This window comes from Notechis scutatus, chromosome 2 (genome assembly GCF_049901735.1).
Source record: "Notechis scutatus isolate UNSWTSFEM ecotype Mainland chromosome 2, rNotScu1.2, whole genome shotgun sequence".
Taxonomy (NCBI): Eukaryota; Metazoa; Chordata; class Lepidosauria; order Squamata; family Elapidae; genus Notechis; species Notechis scutatus.
In genome coordinates, this window is record NC_142010.1 from 57,700,618 (window position 1) to 57,719,480 (window position 18,863).

Sequence of the window (18,863 nt, forward strand, 5' to 3'; positions counted from 1 at the left end):
TGAATAGCAAGAATGACTGAATGACTAGTGAGAACTTTGGCAGGGAGTGGATTTGACAAGGGATGAGAGAATCACTGAGGATATCTTGCTCAAGAGTCTTCTTTCTCAAAACCAAGGGTTGTTATCTTGTGAAATTATTTCCACATGCCTTCCACTGCATAAAGGAAGAATGGGTTGCTCACTCCACTGGGAGTTTAATGATGCCAATATGCAGAATAATCTCTTTTTGTTTTCTCTTTCTCCATAGATATCTTCTTCTTCTGCATGTGTGCTTTAGGTCACGAGATGGCAGCTTCCCAACTTTAAAGCTCAGCCCCCAAGAATTTAGCCTATTTACTGTACAAATAAATGGATTTTATCTTTTGGCGCTAGACTTTTTTTTAAACCTGAGTCAGGATATTATTTTAATGAAATCCAAACCCATAAGGTCTCCCTCTGATTAGGATGGCAAGCATGACCAATTAAGTTAGACCTGGCAATAAAACACATGAGAAATGCAAGCATAGAGGCTCTCTGAGTGACAGGAAAGGGAGCGGCAAGCCCAGCAATCTTTAGATCACAAGCAGGGTTTATTTTGGGCAACATCCATTATGATCTGATCTCACTTCTCATCTTATCACAATGGGAACAGGAAGGGATCATTTCATGGCTCATTGTTACAGAGAAGAAATGTAACAAAAGTCAAGGTCCTTAACAATCAGGGTTTCCTGTAAGTTTTTGCAGATATGTGGCATGGGCATAATTGAATATGACAATCAGCATATTAAAATATTTTCATGCCAGCAAAGTGATATCAATTTGTCTTAAAATAATAAGTAGTGTAACTATAGAGGGAACTCCTTAGTACTGTAGTGCTCTTTGTTTTAATTACTCTAATTGCAACCTCATTCTTGTCACTTCTAGACCCAAAGGTGCTTTTTCAAAAAGCAGCTGGACTTTGTTTTTTCTTGAAGGTGTTTTACTTCTCCTCCAAGAAATTTCTTTAATTCTGACTGAGTGGAGGATGAAAGGATTTACATTTCTTGCAGTTAACTGGTCATTAGCACTCTTTCTTTTCAGTGGCCCTCAGGATCACCTCAATACTGCAAATGGGTGTGCAATGATCAATGTTTCCAGCTCATTAAGATATCACCTATTTTCTGTTTACAACATAGTCCTTTCAGCAGCTGCAAGAAAGTTTCACATTCATTTGCATTATTCAGGTGACCCTGAGGGCCCAGATAAATCTCCAAGGGGGCTTAATGACTCTCAGAAAGAGTGCTAACAATCAGATGACTGCAAGGAATATAAACTCTTCCATCCTCCACCATTCAGTCAGAACTGAAGAAGCTTCTTGGATGAGAAGCAAAAGGTCTTCAAGGGAAAACAAAGTCCAGTTACCTTTTGAAGAAGCACCTTTGAGACAACCATGACCTGGATGACTGACAATCTCTATAGATATGTCACTTCTAGAGTTTCCATAACATAGACTGACATAACATTGCATTAACTCAATTCATGCATATAGGATGGTTGCATCCAGCGAATTTTGCCATGGGAACATAACCTCAGTGTTCCTATGGCAATGGATGACAGGTTTACTGGAAGTACCCATTGATTGGGTGGAAACATTGATTACTTTTCTGTTTCAATTTCAGAAAAAAACAAAAAGTTATTTCTTTTCCATCAAATCAAATGGATAAAAAGTCCAAATGTTGATAACCTCTCAAAGAAAGAAAAAATGGTAAATTACATTACAGCTGACCAGCTATCCACTCACTTTGACTAAAACTATGCATCACTATTCTACAAAGAGCTAGCATTTTCTGTGACCCTCCTGAGTCTGTAAGTGTTAGTTAGACTACAGGTAGTCCTCAACTTATTATCATAATCGACCTCCAAATGTATGTTGCTAAGTGAGACATTTGTTCAGTGAGCTTTGCCCCATTTATGACCTTTCTTGCCACAGTTGTTAAGTGAATCATTTGTTAAAATTAGTAACATGGTTGTTAAGTGAATCTGGCTTCCCCATTAACTCTGCTTGTCAGAAGGTCACAAGATTATATGACTCCCAGACACTGCAGCCCTCATAGATATAAACCAGCTGCTAAAACCATCTGAATTTTTAACACAGGACCATGACGATGCGGCAATCGATGTAAGTGTGAAAAATGGCCATAAGTCACTTTTTTCAGTGCTGTTGTAACTTTGAATGGTGACGAAATGAAGTGTTGTAAGTTGAGAGCTATCTGTACATTTCATCATTGCAGCAAACAGGCAGCAGTCCTACTTTACTGTTTACTGATTTAACATTAAGGCACTGAAACCAACATCTTACCTTCTGATAATTTGGAGGACGTATGAACAGAGTTGGGATCCACGTCTTCATCAGGCTGGTAATGATAAAGTGTTTGAGATTGTTTGGGGGCTATCCAATTACGGTCTTCTTTCAAAGCAATCAGTGATGATGGTGTCGGATTAAATTTGACTTCAGGGAAGTTATCTCTTTTGGATTCCTTGAAATCTAATGATTTGGGTACTTTTAATTTCTGGTCTTTTTTCATGTTTAGTTTGATTCTAAAATGGGGATTTTCTCCTTGCTCAATTTTCTCCTGGTTGATCGCATTTTGTCTCTCCGCTTCCAGCCCATTCCGGGGTGTCTCAGTTGTTGCCATGACTTCTTCCTTTAACACACTACTTGTAGTGGTCATCTTATATCTTTGTGGTGCTTTGGTTGCTGATACTGTGCTTGTATTCATCCTGACCTTGCTATTTTCATGGTTGTTCCTGTTTTCCAGATGATTTAGGAGAGGGATATTTGTGCTGGTTGGTTGCTGCATTGCTGGGTCTGAAATAGACTGAATCAGTGAAGGGGGAGTAACACTGCTTGCAAGGTAGTCATAATCCTCACTTTGTTCTTGGCCTATGCTCTCTTGTTCCAACTGGGTTGAAAAGCTGTAGTACTTTTTGGGTGGCTCCACCTGAGTGGTGTCTCCTTCTGGTGCCTCTTGGTCGTAACTGTAGGGATCATCATAGTGTTGCTCTGCTTCCATGGTATCAGATGGATTAGGGGAGGTTAACATAGATTCATTACAATCTGGGAGCTGATAGCACATGAGGTCACCACCAGAATTAGGGCAATGGCATACTTTGCATGTAGGCATGTGGAATGTATGTCCTGCAGCGTATTTCTGGTCTTCGTGGACGCAGCCTATTCTTCCACATTGGGGACATCCATCTGCTGGTAGAACAGCATCAATGCAGTTTTGTGGAAGGTCTGGACATAACATAAACTGGCAGCTGATTTTACCCCCGCCTTTGGGACAAGAACATTCTGTGCTTCCAAAGTCGACCAAATAGGACTGTCCTTCAGGCACTTTTCCGTTGACAAAGCCTACATTCACGCAGTCATAGTACTGGTATCCTTCGCAAGTACAACCATGCTGCAGACAAGAGGCGCAGCATTCTCCAGGCTCTAGAACTTCTTCAATGCAGTTTTCTGGCTGCTTACACTCCACCCCTGTGCAATCCTTCTGTGCTGTTGCAATGCCAGTCCAAATAAGCACCAAAAGGACAGTGTTCATGCAATGTAAGTGGAACATTTGGTGCCTATCCATAATCTTCCTAAATATATTTGGCAAGCATTCAGTTTTTCTAATTTTTTATGGGCTTCTTTTCCTTTCTTTACTACTCTCTTGAACTTCTTGTTCATCCAGCTCTTGGTCAGAAATATTTCCCTGGATCCTGTTTTGGAACTAGAACCTAGGTTTATGAAAGAGAACTTTGTTAAGTACTATACTTCACACATATCCTGTTAAACATTAGATTATTTTTAAAAATGGATAAAGCTCCAACATCCGGAGACTGACATAAAATTAATCATAATCTTCATCCAACTGTAGACACCAATCTTCAGACTACATTTTAAAAATTTCTTCTCTTACTTTCTTGAATTTCTTATTCTTACTTTTAAAAAAAGGTTTAAGAAATGTCTCTTTATCTACTTATAAAACAAACACCAAGTAAAATAAAAAGCAAGTTTTTATAATGGTACTTTTTTTAACAGGTTTAATATTCTTGGGTATCTTTTTCTTAGTTCTAACTTTTAAAATAATTCTTGACAAAAACAGACAATTCTTTCTCATACTGATCTTAGTCTGAATGTATTTTAGCAGTATATCTCATTCTGTTTTCTGATGGAGGTATGAATGGCAAGATAGCATCAAAATATTAATTAGTTTTGAATTTGGGCCCAATAGAGTCTGAATTTAACTTGAAAAGTTGTATTCCACCAAAATATTTTTTTCCTCATCTCCAATTTAACTTACTTGCAGTAAATGTCCATTGCAGGACTTCTGTGAAGCACTAACTGCTGTAATGAGCAAGCATGGGATGATATGTGGTCACCAGGAACCATAAGAAAGACCTGCAATGAAAGTAGCGATATTAGGAATCAGGAAAGTATTTTCTGAATGTCATTACACCTAACATGAGTGTTTATCACTAAAGTATTATTGGGAGCATAGAAGAGCCCAAAGTTCATCTGGTTTGCTCTAAAAATCATTTGACAAATGGTCAAAATCGGGCGTACTATCAAATCCAGTACCTGTCAATAGTGGTGTTCCCCAAGGCAGTGTTCTAGGACCAACTCTCTTCATACTCTACATAAACGACCTCTGTGATCATATTAAGAGCAATTGCGTTCTCTTCGCTGATGATGTAAAGATGTTCAATACCACAGACAATACTGCTACCCTACAAAAAGATCTTGACTATGTATCAGAGTGGTCAAACAAATGGCAACTTCAAATCTCAACAAATAAATGCTCTGTCTTACATATTGGCAAAAAAATCAGAAAATAAAATACAAGCTGAATAGTCAAGATCTTGTTGATGACTCAAGCTCTGTAAAGGACCTTGGAATACTCACCTCTAATGATCTAAGTGCTAGAGCCCACTGCAACTACATAGCCAAAAAGGCATTAAGAGTTGTTAACCTAATCCTACGTAGCTTTTTCTCTGGTAATATCACACTACTAACCAGAGCATACAAAACATTTGCTAGACCAATACTCGAATACAGTTCATCAGTCTGGAACCCACACTACGTATCTGATATTAGCACAATTGAGAAAGTCCAGAAATATTTCACAAGAAGAGTTCTCCACTCTCTACTCGCTAGTAATACCTTATGCCACCAGACTTGAAATTCTAGAACTTGAAAACCTTGAATTACGCCGTCTTCGGTCTGACTTAAGCATGGTATATAAAATCATACATTGCAATGCCCTACCTGTCAATGAATACTTCAGCTTCAACCATAACAACACAAGAGCACACAATAGATACAAACTCAAAGTAAACCGCACCAAACTTGATTGCAGGAAATACGACTTCAGCAATAGAGTGGTCAATGTCTGAATACTCTACCCGACTCTGTAGTTTCTTCCCCAAACCCCAAAAACTTTAACCTTAGACTGTCTACTATTGACCTCACCCCTTTCCTAAGAGGTCTGTAGGGGGCGTGCATAAGCGCACCAACGTGCCTACCGTCCCTGTCCTATTGTTTCTCTTATTCTTTTACTTTTCTTATATGTACCCATTTCATGTATTCACAACTATGTATACATTTATACTTATTATCTTGTAAACAATTGGCAAATCAAATAAATAAATAAAAATAAATAAATAAATAAAAATAAATAAAATAAATTTGTCTTTAGTGTTGAACACAAAGCATTTCTTTGAGTCCTTTTTCAATCTTGTAGGTCAAGTGGAATATCGCTATTTTTGTAAAGATCGGGTACTGTTATGTTCTTACTCAGAACATTTGTTATTATTTCCTGTGGTAGTCAAAGAATAAAGTAAATGACCATACAGCAACACATCTCAATAGGAGGTCAATATGTCATGTAGAGTCAGGGAAACAAATTATTTCTGTCTACCTACTTCTGCTATGATGTTGAAAGTGAAACTCTGACCCTTACGGTTCTGGACATCTCTGTTGGAAAGATTGGCTCCACTGCATATTAACTGGGGAAAACACCGTGGCTATGCCTGAGATGCTTTCCTTTATCACTCATAAAACATAAAGTTACTATTAAAGTTCTTTGCAACAATATTTTTTTTAAATTTTCACTTTTCAAACATTGGACACCCACATAAGAATATGCATTTAGCCTCAAATGCACACACAAATCCTACGTACCAGCAAACAAACTTTGGTTTGCTTTAAAAACTTCTTTTTTTTTTCTCATTAGATGTGTATGTATACCTAATATTGCATTTCAAAAGCAAATTTTTTTATTCTGAATTGAAAATAAAACTGATAATACAATTCAGATAATGATGGCAAAAAGCATGCACTTTTGTACATGAAGGTACTGATGATACTATACTGGTTTAAGCCCCTTCCAAACCAAAATGTTAAAGCAAAATTGACATAAAGACGATACAAAAGAAATGCACACTAGGCATCAAAAGGGAAAATCCATTCACTTATCATTCTAACACAAGTTTCTCAACCTGATGCCCTCAAATTGTGTTTAAATTGGATTAGTTGTCCCATAGGTGCTTTTTCAAAAGGCAACTGGACTTTCTTGTGGGGGAGGTTGTTTTGTTTTGTTTTAAAATGTTTTACATCTTATCCAGTTCAGAACTTAGATAAGAAGTGAAGCGTGTTTATTTTTTTTAAGTTCAACTATGACCTGGATTCTATAGAGAATCTCCATGGACATTTGGACAAGTCTAGAGAGCATTAAAGATCCAGGATGGCTGAATTCAACAGTCATCATCTCAGCTGTACCAATATCAATCACTGTCCTTCTCTGAAAGTCATGTGAAGAATATACGAAGGTAATCTCATAGCAAAATCTTCATATTAACATATTTACAATATTTCTATCTTCTCTCAATTCCTGGTATCTCTCATTAAGCCTAGTAGTCCTTGATCTGAATTGAACATGCAATTGATACATTTCAACTTATTTTATTCATGATATTACAATGCTATTTTTTAAAAACAAAACCCCATGACGTCTAAGGACAGGAAGATTTCTTTTGTCATGAACATAAAAGATTTCCTACCCATAGTTGTGAATGATGTGAATAAACCCCAATTACAGTGATTTGTTAAAAAAATATCACTTCTACATATACTCTCAAAAAACTGAGAACTTGATATACCAAAATGCACCTCCAAAATTGATCTTACCTTTATTGCTTATAAAGCAATCTTTTTTTAAGTACCTGTATATCCTAGATATATATAGATATATAGATAGATAGATAGATAGATAGATAGATAGATAGATAGATAGATAGATATAGATATAGATATAGATATAGATGATATAGATATAGATATAGAGATAGAGAGATATAGAGATATAGAGATATAGATAATAGATATATAGATATATAGATATATAGATATAGATATAGATATAGATATAGATAGATAGATAGATAGATAGATAGAGATAGAGATAGATAGATAGATAGATAGATAGATAGATAGATAGATAGATAGATAGATAGATAGAGAGAGAGAGAGAGATATAGAGATAGATAGATAGATAGATAGATAGATAGATAGATAGATAGATAGATAGATAGATAGATAGATAGATATTCATGTATAGGCTCATCTACAAATAAGTTGACCCTCAAAATATCATGAAGAGGATAATCTCTGGGTTACCCACGGGTAATCTTATTGGGCAAATTAAAACATATAAAGAAAGGATCAACTTATTTACAAGTGATACATTTTTTACAATTTTAGTTAAAAATCTAATGATCATGTTATCCATGGATGGGCTGATACAGAAGTATATCTGGTACAGCAATTATGGTCCTAACTCTTAATTTGTTCTGAAGATGGTGTGGCATAACAACAGTTATTTAAAATATGCTTTTAGGATATAAAGTATGTCACTTGATAATGTAGTAGGTCTCTGTAAATCAACCCTAATTAGATACATAGCTACAAAATTGAAAATGAGCAAAAGAGTTTCATTTGAGCTACTTCAAGCTTTGATTTGAATATTTGTTCATTAGCTAAAATGGGAACCATCACATTTTTACAGAATCAGGTAAAAATATAAAGAATAATCCTATGCAGTAGTGGTTCTCAACTTGTGTCCACAGACCCTTGGATACTATGATGTCATCACAGGAGGTCCATGAAGGATTGAAGAAATGTTATGATTTAAATCTTGAGTTAAGTCTTGGGAATTCATGGCCATGGTCCATGGCCACAAAAGTATTTAGGGTCTGTGGTGAAGAAAAGGTTGGGAACCAGTGCTATAGAGCAAAAGTTTCCAAACCCTTTTTTTAAATTCACATATTCCAAACAGTATTGCCACTGAAACGTATTCCCATGGGCTTGTCTAAGTAAAAAGAAGTGTTGCTTGAGAGGGATCCGACTATACTCAATCTGTTCACTCCAACCCACTTCCTTATTTGCTTATTCCCAGGCTTTCCTTCCACTAGCCATAGATGTACAGCTAGAAAGACAGGTGGGCAGGTGGGCTACTGGGGGCTCTCAGGGACTCGGAGAGCTCCCAACAACCTCAGAAAGACAAGCAGCAAGGGAAAGCTCTTAATAGGCTTAATTGAACTTCCGGGTGTTCAGCCAAGAGCATTTCACACCTTGTAAAAGTGTTGCAAGCTAGATAAACAATCCATTCAGCACTTGCAAGGGAGAGCCATTGAGAAAATCAAATAATATAGCCAGTAGAAACTCCCTGCCTGGCCTCCAAGGAGATTAATTCCCAAATAATAAGAATCACATAACTCAGCAGAAACTCTAGTAAGACTTTAAGATCCCTCTCACAGTCACTGCTATTAAGCCTGGTTTCACCCAGTCTTTTATTTAAGTATTAAATGCATGAAATAATATACAACTTTTTGGTATATATATTTTTTTAGGTAATTGGGGCAAAGAAGCGACATCGAGTTGGTCACACTCACCCAGTCACATGACTACTGAGCCACGCCCATCCAATCACATGACCACCCAATCACATGACCACCTAGCCATGCTCACCCAGCCATATGACCACACCCAGCCACACCCACCCAGCCAGTCATTAGAAGCCCACCCTTGCAGATGGGGTGTATTTTGTATTTTCTTTCTTTTTTTATATAAATTTTATTTGAGTTTTCACAAAGAAAAAAAAATACAAATAAAACAACTTTTTTGAAAGTAGCGTAATCCTGCGTTACATTTCTTTGTACAGACACAAATTCGACTTCATGCTCATTTTTATATTCTATTCCATACCTTATTACTATTTTACATTTTCAGCATAGCTTCTCCCCTCTTTTAATTTTCTCAATTTTATTTTAATTATCTCATTTCAATTCAAATCATTATATTATATTTATATTTTTTGTCTGTCCTGTTTCAGTTATCTATTATCTTTTCTCATTAAACAAAATTTCTCCTGTAGTTGGAGTATGACGCCTTTAAATCATTTAAGTTTATCCATTTAACTCTTATTTAGGCTTCAATATATACCCTAAAGTTATAACATTCAATATAATATATAACTTCCATTCGGATTCTGCTTGGTACATTCTTAAAATACACACTATATTCTTAAAAAAAGAAAAAAATATAAATGTATGTAATTAAAACAACACATTCCATTCCAATTCAATTCTATCAATAATGTTAATATTCATTAAAATCTTAACTTCTTTACCATTACTTTTCAATTAAATATCATACTTCTATGGGAACAATTGTAAGCTTTCCATCATTAATTCCCCCCCTTCACTTATATTTTATAAAACATTGACTAATTAAAATGTTCCCGTTCCTTCCTAATTCAATTTACCCATTTATTTTATTTCACTTATTTTATTAACAAACATTTCACTAAATTACACTAACTATTTTATCCCTCCTTTTAATCATACATTGTTTCAAATTTTCTAAAGTTATTTCTATTACTAATATAACAATACAATCTTATGTGCCTTTACAGAATCCCTTTTTCAGTTAAATTTTCACCCATTATCTTTAAATAGGTCCTGTTTCTCTATATCTTGTTCTGGTCCTTTGTAACTTCTTTTCCTTTCCTTCTTCCCTCTCTTCTTATCTCTCCCCTTTTTACCCCCTTGTCTCTCTACCTCTATTTCTCTCTTCTGTATTCCCCTTTTCTGTTGCTTTCCAGTATTATACTTATTTATTTGAATTGTTTTTCTTTTCTTTGGTTGTTTTTTTAAGTCTTAAATTCTCCATTCTCTTTTTCCCCTTTCCTTTTTCTTCCCCACATAAAATTACTTGTTCATTAAAGATGGCTTTTTCTTTGTCCCGGTCTTCTTGTTTTACAGACGTTTCTTGTTGTTTCTCATAGTTCCAAATCTCCATTTCTAAGAATTGAAAAACAAAGCCAAAAGAACCCTTCCCTTCTTGTGCATCTTTTTTGTACTTTTTAAGCTCCATTTTCAATTCATCTAGAAGTGATGCCATTGTATAAATTTTTAAACAACCACCCGATTAATTTTAGTCATTCAAATGTAATAACCAAGAATCCAACGATCACCAAATAATCCAAATACATGCAGGCTGTTTCTTTTTGCTCTTTTCTTTCACTTTCTCTTCCAGGGGTTACTGTTTAGTTACAAAGTTTCAGTCAAAATGTATCTTTTAGAAGTCTTATTGAAGTTTTACTGTAGATTCTTTTTAATTCCAGGCAGTCTCCTCCCTCTTCCAGATCCTGCCCTTATTCTTTTTCTCTCCCTTCCTGCTTATGAAAACCCAAAAATTTTTTAGTGTCCAGAAATCTTTATTATTCCTTTGACATTTTGTTTTATTTTCAGCTTAATTGCTTGTTGATGTCAAAGCGGATTTTTCTGATTTCTTATTTAAGTCTCTTAGTTGTCAGTATAGGGAAGGGAAGAGGAAAAAAAATCAAACCTTTCCCTTTTCACTTTCCTTCGCTGCTTCCGACTCTTCTTTGGGAGCGATGTTATTTTTTTGTAAGTTTAAATTCCAGGGTTCCTTAGTTGTTGCTTTTACAATTTAACCCGGTCAGCCAAAACTTTCACTTCTTATCTTCCTCCTGCACATTCTTTTCCGGTCGAGTTCTTCTTTGTGGTGGCCATTTCTGACCACCACTGCAACCGCCTTCGGGAGAGGGAATAATGGCCAGCTGAAGAGGAGAGATGCAGCTCTCCTCAACCCTGCTGACAGTCTCCCCCTTCTTCACCACCTCTATGGGGTGGCTTAGCCCTGAAACCAGCCGGCTCGGGGCGCTCCAGCGGCAAGCCCAGCCCGAAACCATGCACAATCGTGGATTTCTGTCTGTCATCGAAGAGACTTCAAACCGGAAGTCATATTTTGTATTTTCAAGCTACATTTTCTGCCCTCTGCTGGTGGGCTCCACCACCAAGCGATACTTAGCAAAATGCAGATGAATGATTGACACCTTCCTGAGATTGTGTAATTCATGTGTGTCTGATCAAAATGAATTGTGGAGTATTGGGAGGGTTGGCACCAGGAGTGAGATTCTACAGGTTTGCACCTATTTGCTAGAACCAGTTGTTAACATTCTAAGCAGCTTGGAGAACCGGTTGTTAGAAGAAATTACTGGCCTAATCCTGTAAGGAAGGCAGGAAGGAAACATTCTGGTGTCCCTCACAGAAACTGCCTCTCCCTTGACCCTTATTACATTCTTGGCAGGACTGGACTTCCTATCTCAGGAACTTCTCTGGAGTTTTTTTTTTTTTCCTCCTTTGCTGGTACTTTGCTTGTGTGGAGTGACTATTCAAAGTTACAGTGGCACTGAAAAAAGTGACATGACCATTTTTCACACTTACAACTGTTGCAGCATCCCCACAGTCATGAGAGGCCAGGCGAGGAGATGAGTGCCTCGATGTGAGTGATGTTGAGTTGGCCACACCCAGCCAGTCACATGACCACCAAGCCACACCCACCAACTAAGCCACACCCAGAGAACTGGTTGTTAAAAAATTTGAATTCCACTCCTGGTGGGCAAATCTGACTGGCAGTCTTGGAAAGTACTCCCTGGTTCGGGTTATCAGATATTTGAACAAGCAAAGAAAGACAAAGACAATTAGAAAGCAGAATAAATGGAAGGAAACACAAACTGTTTAAATTTCTTGGCATCCACTATGAACATTACAGTAGAAAGCTGCAGACAAAATGTACTTAAGCCTACATACAAAGATTTCTTTTACCAGCATTAGAAAGACTTTTTTTTTCAATTGCAGGAATGTGCCAGAGCCAGTTAAGAGGCAAAAGCCTTCAGTCTATAACTGATTAAGGTCTTGTCCTTTCATGCAGCAGGACAAGCTGGCTGGAGGCTACTAATCAACTAATTAAAGACTCAGAGCAGAGCTTGTTAACTTATGGGTAGCACTTAAGGAAGTGCTGCCCCACACAGAGAAAAGCTGCTCAGGCAAAGTAAGTTTGTTAGACACTAAAACATATGCACACACAGGTAGACAATATTTGATTTTAAGGCTATGCTTTCTGAAAGGAAGACATGAGGACAAAGAAGACATCTCCACCTTTTGCCAGAGGTCTGATAAACCTACCCTGGCATACTCGCAAGACCTGAGTACTTCAGTAGTAGTTTACTGCAGAGGTATCAAACTTGATTTCATTGAGAGCCACATAAGGGTTGTGTTTGACCTCAGGAGGGCTGGGGGGGGGGGCATGGGCAGGGTAGGGGTAGCCAGCTCAACGTCACTTGGCAGCTTAGGCTCTGCTTTCGGCCACAACGACCTCCCCACCCCAAGCTCCATTTTCACTGGCAGAGGGGCTGCAGGAGCTTCGGAGGGCCGTGCACCAGATCTGGCCCACAGGCCTTGAGTTTGACACTCCTGGTTCACTGATAATATTCTCTGACAGATAACTTATACTAGTAGAGGTGGCAATCACAATCTGGTATAAATATGACAATGAGTCCAAGTCATGGAGAAAGAGACTGACATAGAAAAAAGGGACTTTATAAGTCTGATATTGCCTAAAGTTTGGCCTAGCACTTTTAAGTGTTGGCCTAGAAACCTTTTTTCTTCTTCATTTTTTAGACCTTTAGAGGTGCCCATTCATCCACATTTGAAACAGTTAATCCAAGAGTGCTTCCCAAACTAGTCTGCTTTGAGTCTTTATTCAATGTGTAGAAAGCTAAGGTGAATTCCCAGTGCACTGGCAACACTAGTGCAGAAGTAAGTGAACAAAGAAAATCCCTCTCTTACTACATTTCTCCTAACCAGCTTTAAAGGCTGATGACATTGAGAAAGTAAAGAGCTTACAAAGTAGACTCACAGCTGTATTTAACCTAGCCCCTGAAAGGAACTCTGGCAGACGTAGAGTCTAATATAGTGACAAAATTTACTACCCAGCACTCAGCAAGCTCCTTATACCACTCAGCCTTCCTTCCTCTTTCTCCATATATAGAAATAAAATGGCAGCAGTTTTGTTAACAATCCCAGAAGCAGAGAAAAAGCCATTCAATCGATAACCCTCTTTGAAAGGCCATAAAACACTTCGCAGCCATCTGCTTCAACCTGTTGCTTTGAAACAGATCCCTGCTTTGGTTTGAAAACTGTTGTTGCTAAATAATTCTGTTGAAATTTTCAAGGCTGATCAATGATCAAAATCAAGCAACAAAACATCATACAATGATGTTTTGCAACTGTGTTCAAAATCGCTTGTGCCAGACAAAATGAAATACTGTAGTCATTTGGGCTATTTTTTTTTTTTTTTTGTCAAACTGAGGCACTCCTTTACAAGCTTTGTTCTCGTCTTAAAACCATGTGCATCAGAACTGAGCTTTTGCTTTATAGAGTTAAAATCTGATCTTACCACAAGCAAGCAATCAGGGAAAAAAAGCATTAACAAAACCTAATCTCCTGTGAAAGCTAAAACATCCTTCCAAAATATCAAAGTTCAGTTACAACTGAAATGCTGGGCACAGCAACCGCACCAATTTGGAGGAGAGCCCGGAAAAATGAACATGATTCTTAAAAGCCGTATTGATGAAGCCTTAGGAAGCCCAATTGACCAGGCATCTGATAGGAATTGCACTGCATTGAAACCCAGTTATTTGAACAGATGTGGTGTAATTTATTCCAAGTTTAATTCTCTGGTCTCATTATCAGAGAACAGAGTTGTAGTTGGGGTTTGATCTTACACTGAATTGCTGCTTCTCTTAATTGTGGATAACTGGCACAGTATCCCTTAAGAAAAGTATTATATATTTTTCCCAGTTACCCAGAACTTGAGCAGTCAAAACACTATTTACCAAGAACTTGCTATTAATAATATTGCTGTCAAATATGGACTCTAAACTCCAAATGACAAGCATATAGCATAAAGAACCTGATAACCTTGCTAACATCAAGTGTTTCTTCATATATTCTAGAGCTCATACTTAACGGACTACTTATTTGTCTATTAGCTTCACACTTTTTCTTTCACTGGGCAGCTAAAGAGACAGTCTTCCCTACTCATCCTACACGCACTTTGGGCTAAGAGAATGTGTGGTGCAAAGTTTCTCGGTGGCTTCCATGGCTGATAATGGACTAGAACCTAGCTCTCCCTCTTCCAAGTCTAACGCCTTAACTGCTATTGCTAAATAATAGTAACTGTTAATAATCACATCTTCATTTATTGCATTTATAAATATTCCCAATGATTTACAATACGTGTAGTCCTTAACTAATGATACTACTTGGCATCAGAAACACCATCATTTAGCAACCATTCATTTACAATGGGGATAAAAAAAGAAGCTTTACAATCAATCCTTGCATTACAAACCCTTACAATGTTCACAGGTTGGTAAAGCAAAGGAAAGCTGAAGAAAACCATAAGCACAGTTGCAATTTCACTAAATGACCACTTTGCTTAATGACTAAGTTGCCAGTCCTACTTGTGGTTGATAAATGACAACTACCTGAACACAAATACTGGTAACAGAAGCTGTAAAATCATGTTAACTACTGTTCGTTAAATTTTAAGAAGATTAGAATGATTAAAAAAAACAAGAATGGATGAACAAAGTGGATTAAAAAAGGATGAGGAGCAGAAGCCAAAGAAATCATGAGGAAAAAATGGAAAATATTGATCTTTTGTAATTTGATGCTCATCAGATGCTGGCTGGTAATAGTATCATAAAAAAATAGAACATGTCACCACTAGCAACCATAAAAAACCATTAAAAATGATGTTGTCCCCCCCTTTCTGTCTCTATGCCTTAATTTGCAAATCTGCCCATGTTAATTTTTCAGAACTTCAAGCGCTGAGTAAAAGAAACAGAGTTCAGCAGAGATATTTTTGCAGTATTTCATATATTCCCGTGTTCCTTTAAAACATGAACCCTACGTGATTTGATAACTTTGACAGGCATCAAACTAACCTCTTTGTATCTGTTTTCTGGAAGGCTACAAGGTTGATTCATCTCTGCGCAATGGCCTTCCATGCTTCCTTTGCTATAATCTTTGGAAGAGAATGGAAAGCATGCAAATAAAATGAATAGCTTTCTTCTGCCATTAGAAATATTGTTTTTTGGACTGAGCTGTATTAAATAAATCATTTCTTCTTTTTTTTAGTGCTTCTTAGTAATATATTTGAATGTTACCCCAGGCTCTATGAATAGCCAGTTGTTTTACCAAGGCTGGTTGGGGGAAGGTGTCACTGAAAAGATCATACATCTGGGCAGTTCTCATGAGAACCTTCCTTTCCTCTCCCTTACACTGTTCAAATTAAATACATATTTCCAATGATGGAAAATCAGATGTACTCTTGAACTGGGCCCAAGGCTCACATGGCCCTTCTCTTATCCTCACCATTATTCTCTTCTGATAGTTACCTGGTGTATTCTTCCTGAAGTGAATAAAATTGCCCAAGATATAAATCATCTCAGCCAGAAGTTTGAGTGCGCCACAAATGAGACCGCAGAGTACAATTTGGAGAACGCAGAAAGAATGAGATTGTTGACAGAAAGAGCAAATTGCAGCTATAAAACAAAGACTTGATAGCCTTCTCGTATAAAAGCCATAGAAGCTGGTGAGGATTTAACTGTGGATGTATTTGGAGCCTTCTTCAAGTCCTGAGGTGCTGGGAAGGGGCAGGTATTCCTTGGAGGGAAGAGCAAAGAAGCCCATGCCAAAGATATACACACTCTCTGGATCACCCAAGGCTCAAAGATCATCTCAGCTGCAAAGCTAAAATATTATACTAGGCAACTGGGATGTAGAAAGATGGTAGAGGCAGATGATTACTTTAGTGACAATGGTAAAGGCATTGTTTCATGCTGTGTAGGAGAAAGCAACAGTAAACACTCTTGGGTTTAGGAAGGAAGCCACATATATAGACAAGCTAAAAGTGATTGACAACATTGCATTGGATGATAGGCCCCTTAGGTCAGATGGAACTCAACATGTTATTGAGAAAGTACTGAGTTTTTTTCAGAGCATTAATGGCATTTATGATCCAATTAAATTAAAGACTTTGGGAAGTCTAGTTGTTGATATTGCAGTGCAGTGCAGGAAAGTCCCAAAGTACAAACCCAGAATTAAAGAACATGGGACATAATAAAGCTTGAACATGGGAAACACAGTGAACGATTACATGAAATGACTGTACATTGACATCTTGGGCATCAGTGAATTGAAATGGACTGAAATTGGATAGCTTCAGTGAGAAGACCAAACTGTTTACTACTCAGGACATGAAAAACTAAAAAAAAAAAAATGCCACTGCTTTCATATCCAGAAAAGATACAGCAAAGGTAGTATTTGGATACAGTATAATCAATAAGCAAAAATTGGTCAATTGGACCTGGACAGCCCTTAATATGACAGTTATCCAAATTTATGCTGCTTGTAATTGGAGAATGGAATGCTAATATTGCAAATACTAAAAAGGTTGTTCTGTTCTGCTAGAAAACAGAAATAATTTGGAGAATTAGTTATCTATTTTGCCAATCCAATGATTTCTTCATCGCTAACACATCTTTCAAACATCCCAATGACACACTGTGTGTGTGTATACATACACACAGGTATCACCAGATAAACTACACAAAAATCAAATTGATTAAATTATTAGAACAAGGAGGTGAAAGAGTTTTATATATTATTTTATTATATTATTCTAAAATTTACACTATTACAATAATATTACAATATTATTACAGTATATTATTTTGATATTTGTAACAAATATGTATCAAAATATCTTATATGATATACAATGCTGATAAATTAATATTCTAAAGATCCCCTTAAAGCCAACTGTGATTACATTACTAAATTACTATAATACTAAATTAAGGCAAAATAATCTAAATCTAACACTGACATACAGTTGAAGCTCTCCATACTCAAGGTTATTCTTTTCTGTCTCCTCTGAATTTACAATTAAACCAAGTGAATTCATGTGTTATTTTAGTCAGATCTCCCAAACAAGGCACAGGATTGATTCAAGGCTGAAAATAAATTCTGAAGAGATTGTAGAACATTTGTGTCACAATAAATTTTAGTTTAAGAGTCTATGTGGGGGAAAATAAATTACCTAAGCAACAGAATTTCTATGATGAATAGTTAAATGCTGTGCTAATCCAGTAACATGTCAATTGGGCCATATTTTGTTGCCTCCATATCAGTCTCCAACAGTTTAATTCCAGCTATTTCTACCACTTTCCATATTTTTGAGAGCACACAACTGATCACTACTGATAATCTTCTCCTATAAATGTATTTTAGCCTTTGATATTCCAAATACTCTCTGACTATTGAACAATATTCAATTTCCCTAGGAAGGTCTGTCAATCATACCTATTGTCAGATTGGTTGGTAATCTTGTAATGCAGGCAAAGGTACATAAGGCACTTTTAAAAATGTAATCTCTCCCTGTACTACCCTCTTTGTCTTCTCTTTGTAATTCACGAGTGAGCTCTCCTGAGTGACAACTAACACTTTTCAGAGCAATTCAACCATAGAAGAAACTGATTTATTCCTCAAGCTACTTGTATTTGTTACATTTAGCTGTCAGGTAGTCAGCCATCAATAATGAATCAGATATCCTTCCTGGGATAATAGAGATAAGATCCAACAGAGTATCCACATATTTATCTGTTGTAAGATACCTCAGTGGATGACAATATGGTTGCTTTCTTGCAATGCAGAGAACAGAGAAGATCCATTTCACTATAAGGCTCAACTATAGTCTTGCTAGAAGAATGAATACCTCAGCAAGCCTTGGACTGGCACGTACTTTCCACAGTACAGTAACTCCCACCTTAGAGTAACTAGATTTTTATGATGTCCATTTTTGATATGATAAAGTGCAACAGAAGTGTAACCTTTTGAAACTGTATCTTTGATCATTTCCTGAATTACATATTGTCTGGCCTTGATGGGTTATTTACATATTCCTTTAAATACCAAAGTGCCAAGGAAAGAATTTGAATCAGAAACCGCAGGAAGTTATTCTGATTCATTTCTGTTTCTTACTGTTATCTAAATAACGTAATTACAAAAGCAGCATAACTGAATACAGAATAACAGAGTTGGAAGGGACCTGACAGGTCTTTAGTCCAACCCCCTGGAGGAGGGGAGCAGGAGACCATTGTAGACAAATGATTGTCCAGTCCCTTCTTAAAAGCCTCCACTGTTGGGCATCCCACAACCTTTGAAGGCAAGTTGTTTCACTGGTTGGTTGTTCTGTCAGGAAATTTCGCCTTAGTTCTAGGTTGCTTCTCTCTTTGTTCAGTTTCCATCCATTGCTTCTCATCTTGCCTTCTTGTGCTTTGGAAAAATGTGTTGAGTCCCTCTTCTTTGTGGCAGCCCCTCAAATATTGGAACATTGCTATCATGTCATTCCTGGTCCTTCT

The 18,863-nt window shown here is 37.0% G+C and overlaps 1 protein-coding gene and 1 long non-coding RNA gene across 4 annotated transcripts in view; one reads left to right on the top strand and one right to left on the bottom strand.

Annotated features, from left to right (window-relative positions):
• The window catches only part of FBLN2 (fibulin 2), a 152,010-nt gene that overhangs the window by 113,056 nt on the left and 20,091 nt on the right, over positions 1–18,863 (bottom strand). For all 3 annotated transcript variants that reach the window (XM_087954816.1, XM_087954815.1, XM_087954817.1), the window contains exons 2-3: positions 4,308–4,405; positions 2,318–3,741 (exon numbers count right to left, since the gene is read on the bottom strand). In XM_087954816.1, the coding sequence (XP_087810942.1) occupies positions 2,318–3,596 (1,279 nt within the window). In that variant the 5' untranslated portion in view covers positions 3,597–3,741; positions 4,308–4,405. The remainder of the gene's footprint in view (positions 1–2,317; positions 3,742–4,307; positions 4,406–18,863) is intronic.
• LOC148132032 (uncharacterized) overlaps positions 1–18,863 on the top strand; it is a 124,573-nt gene that overhangs the window by 68,979 nt on the left and 36,731 nt on the right. The window lies entirely within an intron of this gene.